The sequence below is a fragment of the Hemitrygon akajei genome, chromosome 2 (assembly GCF_048418815.1).
Source record: "Hemitrygon akajei chromosome 2, sHemAka1.3, whole genome shotgun sequence".
NCBI classification, from domain to species: Eukaryota; Metazoa; Chordata; class Chondrichthyes; order Myliobatiformes; family Dasyatidae; genus Hemitrygon; species Hemitrygon akajei.
The window spans coordinates 551172-572475 of NC_133125.1; the positions used below are offsets into that span (position 1 = coordinate 551172).

Genomic DNA, 21304 nt, shown 5'->3' on the forward strand with positions numbered 1-21304 from the left:
ATGCATTACATCCAAAGCATTCATACAAATTACAAACCAGCCCTTGTAGAACACCAGACCACCAATCTTATACCTCATTCTTAGGCTTAATAATTTTCCAAAGAATTGATGAACCAGGAATATTTATGAAGATCACTAGCTTTCAGAAACACCTAATATAATTGCACAATTAAAAAAGCTCTTAAAATATTTTCATAAGGATTTAAAATACTTAATGCACTATAAAGCACCAAAGAAAATAAAGTTCAAAGGAAGTTTAAGTTGCTGGAAACTTATCTCCATTCCTCAAAGCCACTCCTCTCGTTTGCATAAACTTGAGTCACTGAATCAGGTTCAGCAGTGTCCAAAACTGTCAACATAATTGCCAGGAAACTCAGGAGGTTGGTGCTTCACTATTTATCAGCAAGAGATTTCCAATCAGTAAGCAGTCAAAAGGACATCAAGAAGGACCACTCATAAAATTCACATTTCTCATGTTTATCAGCTACCAACAGAAGTGATTTCTACTGTCAATATAACCCATCGATCTAAAAGGTAAATTCAGTAAGTTTAAGTATATTATGGAGGCTGGATATTGATGAATGAAGTAGTTTTGGCTGTAATGGTGCCTTTATTGGATTCTGCTTTGTGGCCATAAAACAGAACTAAAACAAGTATTTACTAAGGCTACATCCACACTATGCCGGATAAATCTGTAAACGAAGCTTTTTCTGTTCGTTTTTACCATCTGTCCACACTAAAACGGTGTTTTCGTCCCCCGAAACCGGTGCTTTTCAGAAATGCTTTCCAAGGTGGATATTTTTGAAAATGCTGCTCGGGCAGATCAGTGTGGACGGGGTAACCGGAGACTTTTGAAAACGCTGTCAGACGGCAGCGCGCTATTTCATTGTTTTCTTGAACGCAACCTAACAATTTCAGAACAGATGGCAACGAGACTGAAGCCAGAAGAGTTAGAAATGTACTCACCAAATACTTTGACCCATAACTTACTGAATAAAGAAGTATACTGTACTCACTTTGCTGTTTTCTGTCCTTGCTCATATGAAGGTGGTTTACCTATTTATGCAAGTACTTCTCTGACAATAGATGTGTAACAGCCTAATGTAACGTTGTATGGAAATACAAGATAACACTGATGCAGACATCTTTTATACATTTAACAAGGTGCTTTATTAATGCAACAGAGTGAGTTAGTTTTTCAACGTTCGTCGTCAGCCGGGTCATACAGTCCGTGAATTCCCTGTTGGTTGCCTCCGTATGTTCCCATACTTGTTTTTTTAAGTTTTGAGTTCTCCCGCGCGAGAGCCAACAGCTGTCCGACGTTTTAAGTTTTTCTAGTCTGTAACTACACAAATGCGCACTTTTACAGTGAGATTCAACACCAAACATGTTGCTTGTTTTCAGTAGATGTGTCCTGCACATGCACAGCAGGAGGAGATTTGCCGAAATCTCCATTTCAGTGTGGATAGAGCTATTTTCAAAAACACATAGTGTGGACGCCTATTGTTTTTACACGAAACCAGCATTTTCAATATTATTCAGTCTAGTGTAGATGTAGCCTAAATGAGACACAAGATTTTTGACAGCCAGTTATTTTGTTGGCATTTATACTAATGAGCCATTTTTTAATTAAGATTTATTCATTTGTACTGAATGCAGCTTGTTATTGAAATTTTCAAGAAGAGATGGAGAATTAACAAACCCACCTAAACATACAATGCAAAAATACAATGAAGTTTCAATAAAACTGAACAGATCATTTTACATTGTAAGGAAATTCTTGGCAAAAGTCCAGTTGCTTCAACTTCAGTTGTTGGACAAATATCAACTGAGTTTTACAGGACAAGTTTAACCTGTTTTTTTATTTTGTTATTGCATGATCTGTTCTCTCTTATTGGTTCTCTTTTTGCACAAGAGAAGGTCAATGCCTACCTTTCTTGTTCTGACAATCTACACCTCAATGTACTCAAAGGTAAGTATGAATTCTATGCTTTTAATAATTGTGCTGTATAGCTTTAGCACTGATGAATTGGTGAGAAAGGATGTATAGATAAACTACTTCTACTAGGTAATAGAGGACAGATACAAGGTTGAAGATAGGAAATGTTATGTAGGTTTCTGTAAAGACAATTATACTCTGGGACAGAATTGGTTAAGAATAGTGCAGCAGGCACTATTTTCTTTAAAGGAAAAGGGAACATAAGAGCCAGTAGCTGATGAGGTCAGAAGTACGGATGAAATGGAGGAGAACCATCAATAAACACTCAATGCACCAGACAATATCTTCTGATAACTTGTATACAATCAAGCACATAAGCAAAACATGTAGACATGGATCTAAACTATTTGCAGATTTTTCTTTTGATACATATTTCTTTTGGGTTTTTTAACATGTAAATAATTAGTGTTCTTAACTGACATTAAATCCACGGCAAGAAGGTAATCAGGACAGAAAAGAATGTGTGAAATTTGATAGTGAGATCAGGTCTCATCATAAGGAATCAAAATAGTTTTGCAATTCTGCTGTGAGTATTGAAATGAATGAATTGTCAATTCCTGTCTTTTTATCATGAAGTCACCGTGAAGCACAAAGCACTTCTTGGAAGTGATTACAATTCATCTGAAGTGCCACAATATTATTCCGTATCCTTAATTGATTTTTTTCAACCATTCCTCTATCTGCTACACAAGCAGCTTTTTGAAACTATTACAAGCCATAAGGCCGAGATAAGTGTTTGTGTGCCAGTTCTCTTGAGATAACCCCTATCCTTTTATAGACATAAGACATAGGAACAGAAATGGGCCCATTCAGCCCATCAAGTCTGCTCTGCCATTTTATTGTTCCACCCAACCCCATACACCTGCCTTCTCGCTATTTCCTTTGATACCCTGACCAATCAGGAAACGATCAAATTCTTCCTTAAATATACCCACAGACTTGGCCTCCACCACAGCCTGTGGCAGAGCATTCCACAGATTCACTACTCTCTGGCTAAAAGAAATCCTCTTTACCTCTATTCTAAAATGTCATTCTTCACTTTTGACGCTGTGCGCTCAAGTTCTGGCTACCCCCACCAGAGGAAGCATCCTCTCCACATCCACCCCATCTAGTCCTTTCAACATTTGGTAGGTTTCAATGAGTTCCTCCTGTATTCTTCTAAATTCCAGTGAGTACAGGCCAAAGCTGTTAAATGTTCCTCAGGTGTTAACCCTTTCATTCCCAGAAGCATCCTCGTGAACCTTCTCAGGACTCTACAATGACAACACATCCTTTCTGAGATATAGAGCCCAAAACTGTTGACAATATTCCAAGTACAGCCTGACTAGTGTCTTATAAAGGCTTAGCATTATCTCCTTGTTTTTATATTCTATTTGCCTTGAAATAAATGCTAATATTGCATTTGGCTTTTTTACCACAGTGTCAATCTGTAAATTAACCTTCTAGAAGTCTTGCACAAGGTCTCCTAAGTATCCTGCACCTCTAATGACTGAACCTTCTTCCCATTTAGATAATTGTCTGCACTATTGTTCCTTTTACCAAAATGCATTATCATACATTTCCCAACACCGTGTTCCATCTACCATTTTTTTGACCAGGCTTCCAATTTGTCTGAGTCCTGCTGCAATTGTGTTCCTTCCTCAGCACTACCTATCCCTCCACGTATCTGTGTATCATCCACAAACTTTGCCACAAAGCCATCAATTCCATTATCCAAATCATTGACAACAATGTGAAAAGCACTGGTCCCAATAATGACCCTTGAGGAACACCACTAGTCACTGGCAGCAAAGCTGAAAAGGCCCCTTTTATTCCCACTCGCTGCCTCCTGCCTGTCAGCCATTCCGCTCTCCATGCCAGTATCTCTCTTGTAATGCCATAGGATTTAATCTGGTTATGCAGTCTCATGTATGGCACCTTATCAAATGCTTTCTGAAAATCGAAGTAAATGACATCCACTGCCTTTCCTTTCTCCACCCTGCTTGTTTCTTCCTTGAAGAACTCTAACAGTTTGTCAGATGAGATTTCCCTTCACAGAAACCAGGCTGACTTTGACATTTTATCATTAGTCTCCAAGTACCTCGAAATCTCATCCTTAATAATAGACTCCAGCACTTTCTCAACCACTGAGGATCAGCTAACTGGCCTATAATTTCCTTACTTTTTCCCTCCTTTCTTTCTAAAGAGTGGAGTGATGTTTGCAATCTTCCAGGACCATTCCAGAATTAAGTGATTCTTGAAAGATCATGACCAATGCATCATTATCTCTTCAGCAACCTCTCTCAGGACTCTACGATGTAGTTCATTTGGTCCGGGTGACTTATCCACCTTAAGACCTTTGAGTTTGCTGAGCACTTTTTCCTTTGTAATATCAATGGCACTTACTCCTGCTCCATGACATTTACGGACCTTTGGCACACTGCTACTGTCTTCCACAGTGAAGACAGATGCAAAGTACCCATTAAGGTCATCTGCCATTTCTTTGTCCCCCATTACTACCTCACCAGCATCATTTTCTAGTAGACCAACATCAACTCTCACCTTCCTTTTACTCCTTATGTAATTGAAAAAACTTCTGGTATCCTGCTTTATATTATTTACTAGTTTGCCCTCATATTTCATCTTTTCCCTTCTTACAGCTTTTTTAATTGCCTTTTGTTGGATTTTAAAAGCTTCCCAATCAACCAACTTCCTACTCACTTTTGTTGCATTATAAGCCCTTTCCTTGGCTATAATGCAGTCCTTGACCCCTGCCAGCAAATAATATCAAAGAGGATACTAAAAGCTTTTTCAAGTATATAAAGAGTAAAAGACAGGTGAGAGTAGATATAGGACTGATAGAAAATGATGCTGGAGAAATTGTAATGGGAGATAAGGAGATGGCGGAGGAACTGAATGAGTATTCTGCATGTCTTCATTGTGGAAGACATCAGCAGTATACCAGACACTAAAGTGTGTCAGGGAAGAGAAGTGTGCACAGTTACAATTATGACAGAGAAAGTACTCAGGAAGCTGAATAGTCTAAGGGTAGATAAATCTTCCAGACCAGATGGAATGCACCCCTGTGTTCTGAAGGAAGTAACTGTGGAGGTCACGGAGGCATTAGCAAATATCTTTCAAAAGTCAATAGATACTGGCCTGGTTCCGGAGGACTGGAAGATTGTGAATGTCACTCCGCTATTTAAGAAGGGGGCAAGGAAGCAAAAAGGAAATTATAGACCTGTTAGCTTGACATTGGTGGTTGGGAAGTTGTTGGAGTCGACTGTCAAGGATGAGGTTACAGAGTACCTGGAGGCAGATGACAAGATAGGCCGAACTCAGCATGGTTTCCTTAAAGGAAAATCCTGCCTGACAAACCTATTGCAATTTTTTGAGGAAATTACAAGTAGGCTAGACAAGGGAGATGCAGTGGATGTTGTGTATTTGGATTTTCAGAAGGCCTTTGACAAGGTGCCGCACATGAGGCTGCTAAACAAGATAAGAGCCCATGGAATTATGAGAAAGTTACATAGTGGATAGAGCGTTGGCTGATTGGCAGGAAACAGAGAGTGGGAATAAAGGGATCCCATTCTGGTTGGCTGCCAGTTACCAGTGGTATTCCACAGGGGTCGGTGTTGGAGCCGCTTCTTTTTACATTGTATATCAACGATTTGGATAATGGAATAGATGGCTTTGTGGCTAAGTTTGCTGATGATACAAAGATAGGTGGAGGGGCCGGTAGTGCTGAGGACACAGAGAGTCTGCAGAGAGACTTGAATAGATTGGGAGAATGGGCAAAGAAGTGGCAAATGAAATACAATGTTGGATAGTGTATGGTCATGCACTTTGGTAGAAGAAATAAACTGACAGACTATTATTTAAATGGGGAGAGAATTCAAAGTTCTGAGATGCAACGAGACTTGGGAGTCCTTGAGCAGGATACCCTTAAGGTTAACCTCCAGGTTGAGTTGGTGGTGAAGAAGGCGAATGCAATGTTGGCATTCATTTCTAGAGGAATAGAGTATAGGAGCAGGGATGTGATGTTGACGCTCTATAAGGCACTGGTAAGACCTCACTTGGAGTACTGTGTGCAGTTTTGGGCTCCTTATTTAAGAAAGGATGTGCTGACATTGGAGAGGGTTCAGAGAAGATTCACTAGAATGATTCCAGGAATGAGCGGGCTAATATATGAGGAATGTTTGACCGCTCTTGGACTGTACCCTTGGAGTTTAGAAGAATGAGGGGAGACCTCATAGAAACATTTTGTATATTAAAAGGCATGGACAGAGTGGCTGTGGCAAAGTTGTTTCCCATGGTGGAGGAGTCTAGTACGAGAGGATATGACTTGAGGATTGAAGGGCACCCATTCAAAACAGAGATGTGAAGAAATTTTTTTAGCCAGAGGATAGTGAATCTGTGAAATTTTTTGCCACGGGCGGCAGTGGAGGTCAAATCATTGTCTGTATTTAAGGCAGAGATTGATAGGTATCTGAGTAGCCAGGGCATCAAAGGTTATGGTGAGAAGGCGGGGGAGTGGAACTAAGTGGGAGAATGGGATCAGTTCATGATAAAATGGCGGAGCAGACTCAATAGGCCGAATGGCCAACTTCTGCTCCTTTGTCTTATGGTCTTATGGCCATTTGAGAACTTCTTTTTCTGTGGGACATATCTATTCTGTGCCTTGTGAACTATTGCTAGAAACTTCAGCCACCTCTGCTCTGCCATCATCCCCACCAGTATCCTCCTCCAATCCACCTGGGCAAGCTCCTTTCTCATGCCTCTGTAATTCCCTTTATTCTATTGTGATACTGATATATGTGAGTTATACTTCTCCCTCTCAAGTTGCAGTACGAATTCAATTATATTATCATCAGTGCCTCCTAAGGGTTCCTTTGCATTAAGCTCCCTGATAAAATCTGGGTGATTACACAACACCCAGTCTAAGATAGCTTTTCCCTGACTAGGGTCAAGCACAAACTGCTCCAAAAAGCCATTTCATTGGCATTCAACAAACTCCCTCTCTTGCGATCCAACACCAACCTAATTTTTCCAATCTTACATATTGAAGTCCCCCATTATAATTGTGGCATTACCCTTATTACATGCCTTTTACAGCTCCCTTTGCAATCTCAACTGTACATCTTGGTTACTATTTGGAGGCCTATATATGATTCCCGTAATGTTTTTTTTACCCTTGCAGTTTCTTAACTGTATCCACAAAGATTCAATATTCTCTATGTCACTTCTTTCTAAAGATGTAATTCCATCTTTTACCAACAACAGCTACACCATCGCCTGTGCCTTCTTGCCTGTCCTTTTGATACAAAGTATATCCTTTGATGTTAAGCTCTCAACTATGGCCTTCGTTCAGCCACAACTCAGTGATGCCCCCAACGTCATACTGACAAATTTCGTCCACCTTATTCTGAATGCTACATGCATTTAAGCTGCGCCTTCAATGCTGCATTCTTCATTCTTTTGAATTTTGTCTCTGTGGTACAATTTAACTCTTTGCTCTGTCTGCATTTGTGCTCAGTCATTGGCTTGTTCTTCATTACAGTCATGTTACATCTATCATCTACTTGTAAACCTGCTGGCTCACTCTCAGCTCTATCATACTGGTCCCCATCCATTTTCCCTCATGTTTCCTCCTAAGTGAAGCTGTGCAATTCACTTTAATTCATTTTTGTGGTATTGAGCTTTACGGTCTAATCACTCTGCTTCAAGTGGGAATATATGCCTGGAAATTGAATCCATTTTCCACATGTACATTACAAACAGAAGCAATGTAACCTAGCTTAAATTGGATTTTGCAGGTGAAATTTCATCCTTGAAGAAAATAACCTGGGTACTTCTGTGTGCCATGTACTTAAAGATGTTTCTCAACAGTCAAGGTCCAAATTACATCAAAAGTCTCCCACTGCTCATTTTCTGAATATACTGAAGATTTTGATGCAATCCAGAATCTCTGATATTCATAAATAAAATGCACATTACACAGAGATCACTAATGACATTTTCAGCAAATTCACTCTGACAATGATGTCTTGCACAGCCATAGTTTTAATGTTCAGGATATTTGAAATTTCAACACTGTACACATTAGAGAGATATGCTGCCTTCTCTGTGTAACACCCTGGTTAAGATTTTTACTGATATGCTGTAGGTATTTCATTTTAGCTATTTTGCTTTCAGACTGCCAGGCAGCATCTATAACAAGAAGTGCAGTCAACGTTTCAGGCCGAGACCCTTTGTCAGGACCTATTCAAAGAAGAGATAGTAAGAGACTTGAAAGTGGGAGGGGGATGGGGAGATCCGAAATGATAGAAGAAGACAGGAGGGGGAGGGATAAAGCTAAGAGCTGGAAAGTTGATTGGCAAAAGGGATACATGGCTGGAGAAAGGAGAGGATCATGGGATGGGAGGCCTAGGGAGTAAGAAAGGGGGAGGGGAGCACCAGAGGGAGATGGAGAGCAGGCAAGGAGTGATTGTGAGAGGGACAGAGAGAGAAAAGAAGAAAACAAGGGGGAAAATAATAAATAAATAAACCCTCAGGTTGGAGGAACAACACCTTATATTCCGTCTAGGTAGCCTCCAACCTGATGGCATGAACATTGATTTCTCTAACTTCCATTAATGTTCCCTCCCCTACTTACCCCATCCCTTATCTATCTATCTATCTATCTATCTATTTATTTATTATTTCCCCCCTTTTTTTCTTCTTTTCTCTCTCTGTCCCTCTCACAATCACTCCTTGCCTGCTCTCCATCTCCCTCTGGTGCTCCCCTGCCTCTTTCTTTCTCCCTAGGCCTCCCGTCCCATGATCCTTTCCCTTCTCCAGCTGTGTATCCCTTTTGCCCATCAACTTTCCAGCTCTTAGCTTCACCCCTCCCCCTCCTGTCTTCTCCTATCATTTCGGATCTCCCCCTCCCCCTTTCAAATCTCTTACTATCTTTTCTGTCAGTTAGTCCTGACGAAGGGTCTTAGTCCGAAACGTCGACTGTACTTCTTCCTATAGATGCTGCCTGGCCTGCTGCATTCCACTGTGTGTGTTGCTTGAACTTCCAGCATCTGCAGATTTCCTCGTGTTTGCTACTTTCAGCCTGTCTGGGTTTGAGCTGAGAAAAGAGTCTTTATTGTTCACTTAAGAATATGGTGTCAGCCAATCAGGATGGTGGAATTGGGAGAAGGTTCTAGAGAACGCTGGGTGGAGAGATTTGTGCTTTGAACCAAAAGAGTTTAAAGTTTGTGCAGGTCTGCTGAACATTAACTACCCCAGTATCCTTCTAATATCTGCCTAAAATCTGCCTAAAGAAAACTTAGTTACTGTAAAGATGTTTTAATCAACCCACTCTACTATAGTCATCTCACTTTATTTCCTCAATCAGCCAGTTCTAATTTCTCCATCTCACTTCTCATGTCTGTAACATAACATTTGTCACTGATTAATTTCAGGGCTTTATTAATACCTTTCTCAACTGCGATGGGATAACTCTCATGTTAAAGATGTTTCAATATTTGTATTTGCTTTTCTTATTTTGAATCTCACTTTTTTAGTATCCAGTATTTCTGTTTTTTAAACTATTCAATATACATGCACTGTGATTGATTGATTGATTGATTGATTGATTATTATTTTATTTTATTTTCTCTTCTATATTATGTATTGCATTGAATTGCTGCTGCTAAGTTAACAAATTTCACATCACATGCCGGTGATAATAAATCTGATTCTGATTCTGATTCTGATTAAGTGATCTTTTTCTTTGTCTTCACAGAGCAATTTGAATTGCTGACCATGAAAACCACCAGATGCATTGTGACAACTATTTTGATTATTTGTGGACTGGCTGCCATTATTGCAGTTGTAGTTGCCATTTTAGCAATATTTCTGACTAAAGGTAAGAATCAAGTCTAAACGTGACTAATGGGTTAAGGTGGTAGTGAAGCCAGGCTATTTGGCTGGAGATAAGCTAATGGTCTCGATAAGTACATAAATCAATAAGATTATAAAGTGGGGAGGGTGTAAACAGGAACAGAATATCTTGCTCTGAGTTTAGAACCTCAATATAAGTTGTCTGTAGTTTAGATGAGTGGGAAAAGATTTTAGAGAACTGAGTACAGAAAAATAACTGGGCTAATGGGTTTGAGAACCAATGGACCAAATGATCTCCTTCTATGTTATAAAGAAACCTATAATGTCATCAGTCAGGGCACTGAGCACAGGAGTTGTGACATTATTTTGCAGTTGGTGAGACTGCATTTGAAGTAATGTGCTCAGTTTTGGTTACCCTTTTGAAGAGGTGATTTTGGCTTGGCCTTTATTCCTTGAAATGTAAGAGAATGGGGACAACCTTATAGAAATGTTTAAAATGAACTGAATTGAATTGACTTTATTACTTACATGCTTCACAAACTGTACATGAAGAGTAAAAATCTTTGTCTCCATCTAAATGTGCAATGTGCAATTTATAATAATTTGTAATAAACAGTATATACAACTGGACAGTTAATATAGCATAGAAATACAATTGTATCACTGTGAATTAATCAGTCTGATGGCCTGGTGGAAGAAGCTGCGTTGGAGCCTGTTGGTCCTGGCATTTATGCTGCGGTACCGTTTCCCAGATGGTAGCAGCTGGAACAGTTTGTAGCTGGGGTGTCTCAGGTCCCCAATGATCCTTCAGGTCCTTTTTACACATCTGTCTTTGTAAATGTCCTGAATTGTGGAAAGTTCACATCTACAGATATGCTGGGCTGTCTGCACCACTCTTGCAGAGTCCTGCAATTGAAGGAAGGACAGTTCCCGCACCAGGCAGTGATGCATCAGGTCGGGATGCTCTCAATTGTGCCCCTGTAGAAAGTTCTTAGGATTTGGGGACCCATACCAAACTACCTCAGGTGAAAGAGACGCTGTACTTTTTTCACAACACATCTGGTATGTACAGACCTCGGTGATGTGTAGCTGTTCACCCTCTCAACCCTGATGAGAGACATAGATAAAGTGGATGTTCAACAGGGCAGGGGAGTACAAAATTAGAGGGCATAGATTTAGGTTGAGAAGGGAAAGATTTAAACGAGATCTGAGGGGTAATATTTCCACACAGAGGGTGGTGAGTATGTGGCAGGAGCTGCCAGTGGAAGTGCTTGAAGCAGGTACAATCATATCATTGAAGAAGCATTATGTGGAAGGGTAGGACTAAGAGGGATAAGAGCCAAACATAGGAAACTGGGACAAGGTAAGTGGGTACATGATTAGCATGGACTGTTGAACAAGACACATAAAGAGTCTGTATTTGTGTTGTATTGCTCAATTACTTTACCCTGGTCTGTGTGCCTTGCTAAATCACAGTGGTAATCATGGACTGTTAGGCCAAAGGGTCTGTATCTGTGTGCCTTGCTAATTCACAGTGCAACCACTGCTAACATAATTCTCTTTTTTTTCCTTCAAAGCTGCAAATTCCAGTCCATGGAAAGTTTACTACAAAGGAAATTTCAGAATATTAAATGTTCCTTACAACGATAACTTGGCAACAAGCAGCTCAATGGAATTCTTTGTGTTAGCAAATAAAACTCATGCACAAGTAAGAATGCTCTGTTCAAAGCCACTTAATGGATTTTATTCTGCAATTTCATTATTAGAAGTGAAATATGTTCACAGGCCACATTTTGGTAGCTATCTGAAGAACCAAAGTTTAATTCCCACTCATATTCACTGTGCTGCCTTTATGGCAGTTATTTAGTTTATAACATTTTTGCTTAGTAATTCGTTTGTTAGCATTTTTTAGTTAAAGTTAAGATTGTTTAAGTATGTTCGTTGTCTGTGATATATCGCGGCATGTGATGACATCACATCCGGTTTCGCCGTGTCTTGTGGGAAAATACCAGTTTGGGAAAAACGGAACGGAGGGGGCTCACACATGTGAGACCAGCGCAAGAAAGTTGTCTCTCTACGCATTAGAAATCACAGTGAAGCAACGTTGTAAGTTCATAGATAATCGATATGTTGAATTAAAATGTTAACGCTGATTCTGTTAAAAGTAACGACGGTCGATAAGGTTTATGTTTTCGTTAGTTAAAGAGTTGCGGATAGTCGTGTTGAAGTGTATTTAAAGCAGTCAATGGCGTAAGTAGATTCTGACTGTATGCTGCATTTTAATGTAATGTAGTTGTTGTAGTTTTACCTTTGCAAGTATTCATGATGTAAATGTGATATCTAGAAGGAAACAAATACTGTACAAATCTTGTATTGTTTTATCAACAGTTTTCACCATACGTTAATGTGGAAGAGTGAACAGTAAATGGTTAATCTTACTGCGACCCTGTTTTCATTAACGATGGTTTACCTCGGTGTTTAGTTCAGCGTTAGCTTACACCTGAGCGAGAACACTACATTCACCAATATCACCACCTATTGTGTTAACTGCGTATAGACTTACATACCATGTTTGGGTGGCATGGTAGCATAGCAGTTAGCATAACTCTTTGCAGCAGCACACACAAAGTGCTGGAGGAATTCAGCAGGCCAGGCAGCATCTATGGAAAAAAGTACAGTCAACGTTTTGGGCCGAATCCCTTCGGTAGGACTGGAGATAAAAAGCTGAGGAGTAGATTTAAAAGGTGGGGGGAGGGGAGAGAGAAACACCAGGTGAAAGGTGAAATCTGAAATGGAAGGGATGCAGTAAAGAGCTGGGAAGTTGATAGGTGAAAGAGACTTTACAGCGCCAGTTGTAAGATCAGGGTTCAATTGTAAGTACGTAGTTTGTATGTTCTACCTGTAACCACATTGGTTTCTTCCGAGTGCTCCAGTTTCCTCCCACATTCAAAAGAGGTACTGGTTAGGGTTAATAAGTTGTGGGTATGCTATGTTGGTGCCAGAATCATGGCATCTCTTGCAGGCTGCTCAGTGCAATTCTTGGACAGTGCTGGTTGTTGCCGCAAGCAAAATATTTCACCGATGTTTCAATGTGCATGTGACAATCGAAGCTAATCTTTAAAAACTATATCAGCAGCATGATGTTAAAGTAGGAAGCTCTTTAAAAAAAAACTTGCAGTGAAGAAACAAAGAGGTTAAATCATTGCAAATGGAATATAATGTTGGGAGATATGAATTGATCTACTTTGATAAGAATAGCAAAGCAGAGTGTTATTTCAAATCATCAGTCTAATGAGCGTTATTGTTTTAAGACATCTGAGTGTCATCACAAAAGGTACATAGGGTGTTAACATGTAAAGGCATGAAACATTCACTTCATTATAAAGTGGCTGGACTATGGTGACATAGAACAGAAACCTCCATACTCACCATTTTGCCCACCTATACTAATCCCGTTCACATGCACTAAGACCACACCTTTCTGTGCCTTGCCTGTAAAATACTTCTTAAACCTGGTTATTAAACCCAATTTTACCACCTATTCTGGCAGCCTGTTTTACATACTAACCACCCTCTGTGCGAAAAAAAAACTTTCTCATCAGCATTAAAATTTTTCCACTCACCTTAAACCAATGTCTCTTGCTTTTAAAATCCCTGCTGTAGAAAAAATATTTACCCAGTCCACCCTGTCTACATCTGTCATGAATTATAAACTTCTATTAGGTCACCCTTCAGTCTCCTTTGCTACAGGGAAAACAAGCACAGCCTGTCCATCTTTTCTTATATCTAAAATCCTCCAATCCAGGCAACATTTTGTTTATTCTCCTCTGCACCTTCTCCAGTACAATCACATCCTTCTTATAATGTAACAATCAAAACTACACGGAACATTCTTGGTGCAACCTAACCAGTAGTTTGCAACATATGCACCAACCAGTGACAAAAAACATCTCTTGCACCATCAGCAGCTCTAGTTTCTAATGTTCAAGGTACCCTAGTTTTTCAGTCCTTTACCAAATGTTTGCCAAGGTTAGCTTCATCTTTGTCCTCCATGGTAACCACAGTAGCACTATCTTGCTTTTCTTGTTACTGACTTGCAGCAACTTTGTTAATGGGATACCAAATATTCAGTGGTAATATACAAGACCACTTATTGTGGCACTGCTTGTATTTCAAACTGTTCTCCTTTTCCCTCACTGCCTTTCCTTCTGCATTCATTTCTGATCCCTTTTGCTTCATTTCAACTTCATCTGATGCTCAGAGATCTGAATTCCACCCAGCCTCTTCCCACAGCTTCACTTCTTTATGCCTAGAGATCTGCAGCTATCTTTCCTTCCTTAAAATGATCAGCCAAAGATATATGTTCTTTCTCTCTCAAATTCTGTTCTCCACATCTGTATAACACTTATTCTGCAGCCTTACTCCATCTCTAAACTTTTCTCCCTCCATCTTCCTTCTGGAGTGGTGGACGGACATCAAAACCATTCTAAAGGTTATAACTAAAATGTACAATGCTCACTGATTGATTTTCAAAAGAACAAAATATCTGTGGATGCCCTGCCATTATTTTTAAAGCCTTTCTTTATTAAAAACTAATGGGTGCCCACAAAAACTTTGAACTATGAATGTGGAATGAACCTGTGAGAGAGGGATTTCCAAGTTCAAAAGTTTTTCTTTTGTTATCTTAGAAATATACCTTTTATTTGAAAATGTACTTGTGGATAAGAAATATTGTTTCTTTCCATTGATTTCAGCTCAGATCGGTGTACTCAAAATCCAGCTTGTCCAACCAATTTGGCCTTGCACAGGTTATAGAATTCAGGTATGTTCCAATACCTACAAATCTGATGTTTGGACATGTTACATGGTTTTAGATTCACAGCTTAATTTTTAAAGTTTACTCAATGATCAAAACTTCCATGGTTCTTATACGTATAGTGATAAAGGAGATGTTAAATATAGAGATCTTATATATACAGTGGTAAAAGAGATTTTAAAGGCATTTAACTCAGTTGTTGTACTCTCCACATTCTTTTCAAACCAGAAACATTTAATCATGAACAGGAAACCGCTTTTAAAGTTACACATACTTTAAGTTACACATACAGGATTGGTTCAATTTTTGGTTACTTTAAGTAACATTTTGTGGAGCAGGGGATATATTGACTTTGTTCAGACGCACAAACTATATAGTGCAATTAAAATCAGGCAAGTTACTAATCACTTAGTGAGTAAAATTTGTCGCAATTTGGTCCCAGGTTATTTAGATTCAAACAGGTTGTATCAAACTTTACACCCTATCATATTTTTCTCTCCTCTACCATCAGTAAACAGCATAATCAATAACGATGTTCATCTCCAATCCATAACATTTCTGACTAGCAGATTGTGGTAGCATTTCCCTGGGATCACCTTCCTGCATTGGAGATCAAAGTTATTCATTCAGCATTGTAATATAAGAAGTTTTTAAGCAGATATCTTAACTGAAAGTACAGCATGTTGCAGGTTCTTTCTTTAATAAGTTTCTCGCCCAGATACTCAGAGTAATATCACAAAACAGTAACTTCCCAGTTTATGCTCACATGTTCATAGATATCACATGGATGATAGAAAAATGGAGGGCCATATGGGAGGGAAGGGTTAGATTGATCTTGGAGCAGGTTAAGCGGTCAACACAACACCCTGGATTGTACTATGTTCCATTCACTGAATTGTAAAACTTTCTATAAAGCAAAACAAGCTAATAAAATTGATAGGACTGTGGCACCGTAAGATTTCATGAAATTCCTTGAATCTCCTGAAGTGAAGTAAATGACTATGATAACTTGTAATGAAGAAAACCTTACTGGGATTGTTCTTTTGTATTCTATATCTGATGTTCTGTGGATTTATTAGATAAATATAACCCAATTAACTGTGTGACATGCTGACATGTCAAGGGTGGCAGGATATAATGATGTTATGGAGAGAGAAGAAGAAATCAGGAAGTTCCAGAGGCAACAGCTTCTTTAGAATACTGAAAGAGGAGGAGGAGAGGGAAAAATGTGACTTATGCTGGCAAATCAAAGGAACAAGTGGAATTTGTTGAGGAAGTGGGTGGGAGGTGGAGTTGTCAAGATGGTTTGTGGATATTAACAATTACAGAGAAGGAAGGAAAGGGAAGGGATAACGCAATGAGAGTCAGGTAGACCATTTAATCTCCCTCGCCTATTTTCTTTGACAGCTCTGGGAGCGTTAAAGTGGTATTTGTACTTCAGTTCCGAGGAAATGGAAGCACACCTACTGTCGTGGGAGCAATCAAAGAAGCATTTCAGCAAAGTTTAACACAGCTGAATACATTTGACCAATCCGGCTACTTGGATGACTTCATCATAGACTTAACATCAATTCAGTTTACTGGTAGGTTACCAAACAATGTTTCTAAAGCTTGTGATACTTATTCCAGCACCTAAAGTATTTCATCTGCATTTAATTTCAATAATATGTTAGGAAACAGAAGCTTAAATTTTCACAAATTGGGACAGGTAAGTGCCTGGCCTCAGGGAACCAGAGATGTGGGCTGATCTTTGCTAGCTGCAGGGAACCAGACTTGTGGGCTGGTCAGTGTTAGGCCTCAGGCAATCAGAATCAGAGCTTTGGGCTGGTCAGTGTCAGGCCTCAGGGCACAAGAGATATAGCCTTGTATTTGTTAGAGCTGTTGGGGAGGGTTTGAACTAATTTGGTGGGGGGGGGGTAGTATTGGAAACCAGAGTGAAGGAACTCAGGATAGGACAGATGGTAAGAAAAGGAAAGATAGCATGCAGTCAGACTGTCAGGAAGGGCAGGCAGATGATAGGACAAAATTGCAGCCATCAGGGTGAGTATTAGTGCATTAGACCACAAGACCATTAGAAGAGCAAAATTATGCCATTCAGCCCATCGAGTCTGCTCCACCATTCCATCATGGCTAATCCGGTTCCCATTCAAACCCATACACCTGTATTCTCGCCATATCCTTTGATGCCCTGACCAATCAGGAAATGATCAATTTCCGCCTTCAATATACGAACAGACTTGACCTCCACCGCAGTCTATGGGAGAGCATTCCACAGATTCACTACTCTCTGGCTAAAAATTCCGACAACTCTGTTCTAAAAGGTCACCCCTCAGTTTTGACGCTGTGCCCTCTAGTTCTGGATACCCCCACCAGAGGAAACATCCTCTCCACGTCCACTCTATCCAGTCCTTTCAACATTCAGTAGGTTTCAATGAGATCCCCTCCCCCCACATTATTCTAAATTCCAATGAGTATAGGACCAAAGTTGCCATACACTTCTCATATGTTAACCCCTTCATTCCCAGAATTATCCTTGTGAACCTCCTCTGGACTCCCTCCAATGGCAATGTATCCTTTCTGAGATATGGGGCTCAAAGCTGTTGACAATACTCTTAAGTGCAGCCTGACTAGTGTCTTATAAAGGCTCAGCATTATCTCCTTGCCTTTATATTCTATTCCCCTTGAAATAAATGCCAACAATGAAGTTGCCTTCTTTACCACAGACTCAAACTGTAAATTAACCTCCCTGGAGTCTTGCACGAGTGTTATGATATTTCTGTTTAAATGTACCATGGGTTAACAGTGAAGAATTATATTCTGGAAGAATTACAGAACTATTATTTACAGTAATAAACAAACACGTCTTAACCAAGCCGCATGCTGGAACATTCTAGCAATCCTACTCATGCTCAGTGCTCTGTCCAGTCATGTACTGGCACATCATTGCATGTGATATCACCACATCTTCCTTTCCTTAAAACAAAAACAATTAACAACATTAATCAAAGCAAATACATAATTCAACAAGTCTCTATCAGTCTCTCTGTGAGTTTACGAACACAAGTAGACCTTCTAAGTGGTACACACAGTTCTTGTGTTTCCTTGTTATTATTTACATGTTTTGTCTTGTCTTCTTCAGATAACTGAATCTCTGAAGTTGGCTCTTTCTTGAGTCTTCGCGATTTCTTCTTAATACTGCTCACTCCTCTGTTTAGACCATGTACGATCTGGGTTGTACTTCTTCAAGTACTTTAGATTTCTGTGTCTGTGTGTTCATTCTGTCTTGTAATCTTACTTCACCTCCTTGGTGCAGTTCAGGTAATGGACGAGAACGTCTATCAAATTACGGTGTTCATCTTTCCATGTTTTCACTTGTTCACCTTCCTCTGTTCTCAGAAGGCTCTCATCCATTGGCAGATTAGATCTCAAACATCGTCTCATCAAGAGCTGAGCAGGTGAAAATCCACATGCAGGTGGAGTACTATGACAAACTAACAAAGCTTTATAAAAATCACATCACTAACTTTGTGAATCAATTTCTTGATAATTCCTACCGATTTCTCAACTAATCCATTAGACTGAGGGAAAAATGGACTAGATGTCATATGAACAAAGTCCCATTCACGAGCAATATGTTTCATGCATTCACTACTGAATTGTGGACCATTGTCTGTGAAAACTTCATCAGGTACACCATGTCTTGAAAAAACTGATTTCATGCATGTAATGACATTTTCTGTAGTTGTTCTGCCCAGACAACACACTTCAGGATACAATGAGTAGTAATCCATTATTAATAGATAGTCTTTGTTGTCAGTTACAAAAAGATCAACGACTACCTTCTGAGGATTCGGATGTGGATGACGCAGCTCCTTAGGGTCGCTAGGTTGGTATTTAAAGCATATTTGACAAGAAGACATCAATTCTGCAATTTCTTGATTCATCCTGGGCCAAAACATCACTTCCCATGCCCTTCTCTTACATTTTTCAATACCTAGGTAGCCTTCATGAATTTTATCAAGCATCTCTTTACGGAAATTTCTTTAGGAATTACAATTCTGTTACCTTTGTACAGTATCCCATCCATGACAGAAAAGTTCTGATCTGTGGTTCCAATATGCTTGTACTTCTGAGGTACAGTCATGTTTATTATCTAGCCATCCATCCATCACTTCTTGTATTACCTGACTGAGAATTTTGTCCTTCTCTGTCTCAAGATGCAGCAGTTCCAACTTTTTGGGAGCAACAGGTACAGTTTCTATGAATATATCAATAAATACCTGAACATCAATAGCGTCCCTGTGACTGTCTTTTGTTGTTGGATCCACAGCTCTGGAAAGTGTGTCAGCCGTGTACATGAATTTTCCAGGTGTGTATGACACGTTCAATGCATATCTTTGCAATTTGCTCATCATTCACTGAATTTGCAAAGGACAGTCACTTAAAGGTTTGTTAAACAATGCAATCAAAGGCTTGTGAGCAGTTTCAACATCAATAGATTGCCCTGACACAAACTGATGAAATCACTCACAAGCAAACAGAATACTGAGCAATTCTTTTTCAATTTGGGCATACCTTATTTCTAGATCAGCTAAAGAACGAGATGATACATCACAGGTAGCCACTCCTTATCACAGTTCTGGAGTAATACTGCCCTTAATCCTGCTTGAGATGTATCACATGAGATTTTGATGGGTCTCTCAGCATCATAAAATTTCAATACAGGTTCTTTTGTGAGCACTTTCTTGAGATTTTGCCATGCCTTCTTCTGTTCATGGTTCCAGCTCCATTCATTTCTCTTTTCTGTTGGCTGTCTCAATGCAGCAAGCTGTTCCGAGAGATTGGGTATAAATTTTCCCATATAGTTAACCATTCCCATAAACCTCTGAACATCCTTTTTACATTGCAGTCTTGGCATGTTCTCAATAGCAGAAACCTTCAATGGATCAGGACGCACACCCTCTTTGCTGATGATATCACCCACAAATGTAAATTCAGTCACTCCTAGCTGACATTTGTCTTTATTCAATTTCAGCTTCGCCTTGCATGTTACCTCAAAGACTTGTCTGAGCTTGGCATCATACTCTTGTTTAGTCGATCCTCAAATAATAATATCATCCATGGATGTATCTACGCCTTCAATGTGTTCATATAATATGTGAATGGTTTTATGGTACACTTCAGGAGCTGATACAATTCCAAAAGAAAGCCTGAGAAAACAGCATCTGGCAAAAGGAGTGTTAAGGTGCACAATTTTGAACTCGGTTCATCTAATTTAAATTGTTAGAATCTGGAGAATGCATCGAACTTACTAAAATGCTTTGCATTAATAATATAATTATGGAGAAGGACAGATACATACAGAGGTATGAGTTGGAGAGCACTTCGGGTCCAGTGATCACAATGCCATTAGTTTCAATATAATTATGAAGAAGTATAGGACTGGACCCAGGGTTGACATTCTTGATTGGAGAAAGACTAACTTTGAGGAGATGTGAAAGGATTTAGAAGGAGTGGATTGGGACAATTTGGTTTATGGGAAGGATGTAATAGAGAAATGGAGATCATTTAAAGGTGAAATTTTGAGGGTACAGAATCTTTATGTTCCTGTTAGGTTGAAAGGAAAGGTTAAAAGTTTGAGAGAGCCATGGTTTTCAAGAGATATTGGAAACTTGGTTCTGAAAAAGAGAGAGATCTACAATAAATATAGGCAGCATGGAGTAAATAAGGTGCTCAAGGAATATAAGGAATGTAAAAAGAATCTTAAGAAAGAAATTAGAAAAGCTAAAAGGAGACATGAGGTTGTTTTGGCAAGTAAGGTGAAAATAAATCCAAAGGGTTTCTACAGTTATATTAATAACAAAAGGATAGTGAGGGATAAAATTGGTCCCTTAGAGAATCAGAGTGGACAGCTATGTGTGGAACCAAAAGAGATGGGGGAGATTTTGAACAATTTCTTTTCTTCAGTATTCACTAAGGAGAAGAATATTGAATTGTGTGAAGTAAGGGAAACAAGTAGGATAGTTATAGAAACTTTGATGATTAAAGAAGAGGAAGTACTGACACTTCTAAAGAATATAAAAGTGGATAAATTTCCAGTTCCTGACAGAATATTCCCTAGGACCTTGAGGGAATTTAGTGTAGAAATAGCAGGGGCTCTGACAGAAATATTTCAAATGTCATTAGAAACGGGGATGGTGCCAGAGGATTGGCGTATTGCTCATGTGGTTCCATTGTTTTAAAATGGTTCTAAGAGTAAACCTAGCAATTATCGGCCTGTAAGTTTGGCGTCAGTGGTGGGTAAATTAATGGAAAGTATTCCTAGAGATGGTACATATAATTATCTGGATAGACAGGGTCTGATTAGGAACAGTCAATGTGGATTTGTGCATGGAAAGTCATGTCTGACAAATCTTATTGAATTTTTTGAAGAGGTTCCTAGGAAAGTTGACGAGGATAAAGCAGTGGATGTTGTCTATATGGACTTCAGTAAGGCCTTTGTCAAGGTTCCACATGGAAGGTTAGCTAGGAAGGTTCAATCGTTAGGTATTAATATTGAAGTAGTAAAATGGATTCAACAGTGACTGAATAGGAGATGCCGGAGAGTAGTGGTGGATAAACTGTTTGTCAGGTTG

General features: G+C 39.4%; 1 protein-coding gene across 9 annotated transcripts in view; it reads left to right on the plus strand.

Annotated features, from left to right (window-relative positions):
- The first annotated feature begins 373 nt into the window (after nt 1-373).
- The window catches only part of LOC140738529 (transmembrane protease serine 11C-like), a 173162-nt gene continuing 152231 nt past the window's right edge, over nt 374-21304 (plus strand). For all 9 annotated transcript variants that reach the window (XM_073065918.1, XM_073065975.1, XM_073065984.1 and 6 more), the window contains exons 1-5: nt 374-534; nt 9756-9878; nt 11431-11561; nt 14608-14675; nt 16077-16252. In XM_073065918.1, the coding sequence (XP_072922019.1) occupies nt 9776-9878; nt 11431-11561; nt 14608-14675; nt 16077-16252 (478 nt within the window). In that variant the 5' untranslated portion in view covers nt 374-534; nt 9756-9775. The remainder of the gene's footprint in view (nt 535-9755; nt 9879-11430; nt 11562-14607; nt 14676-16076; nt 16253-21304) is intronic.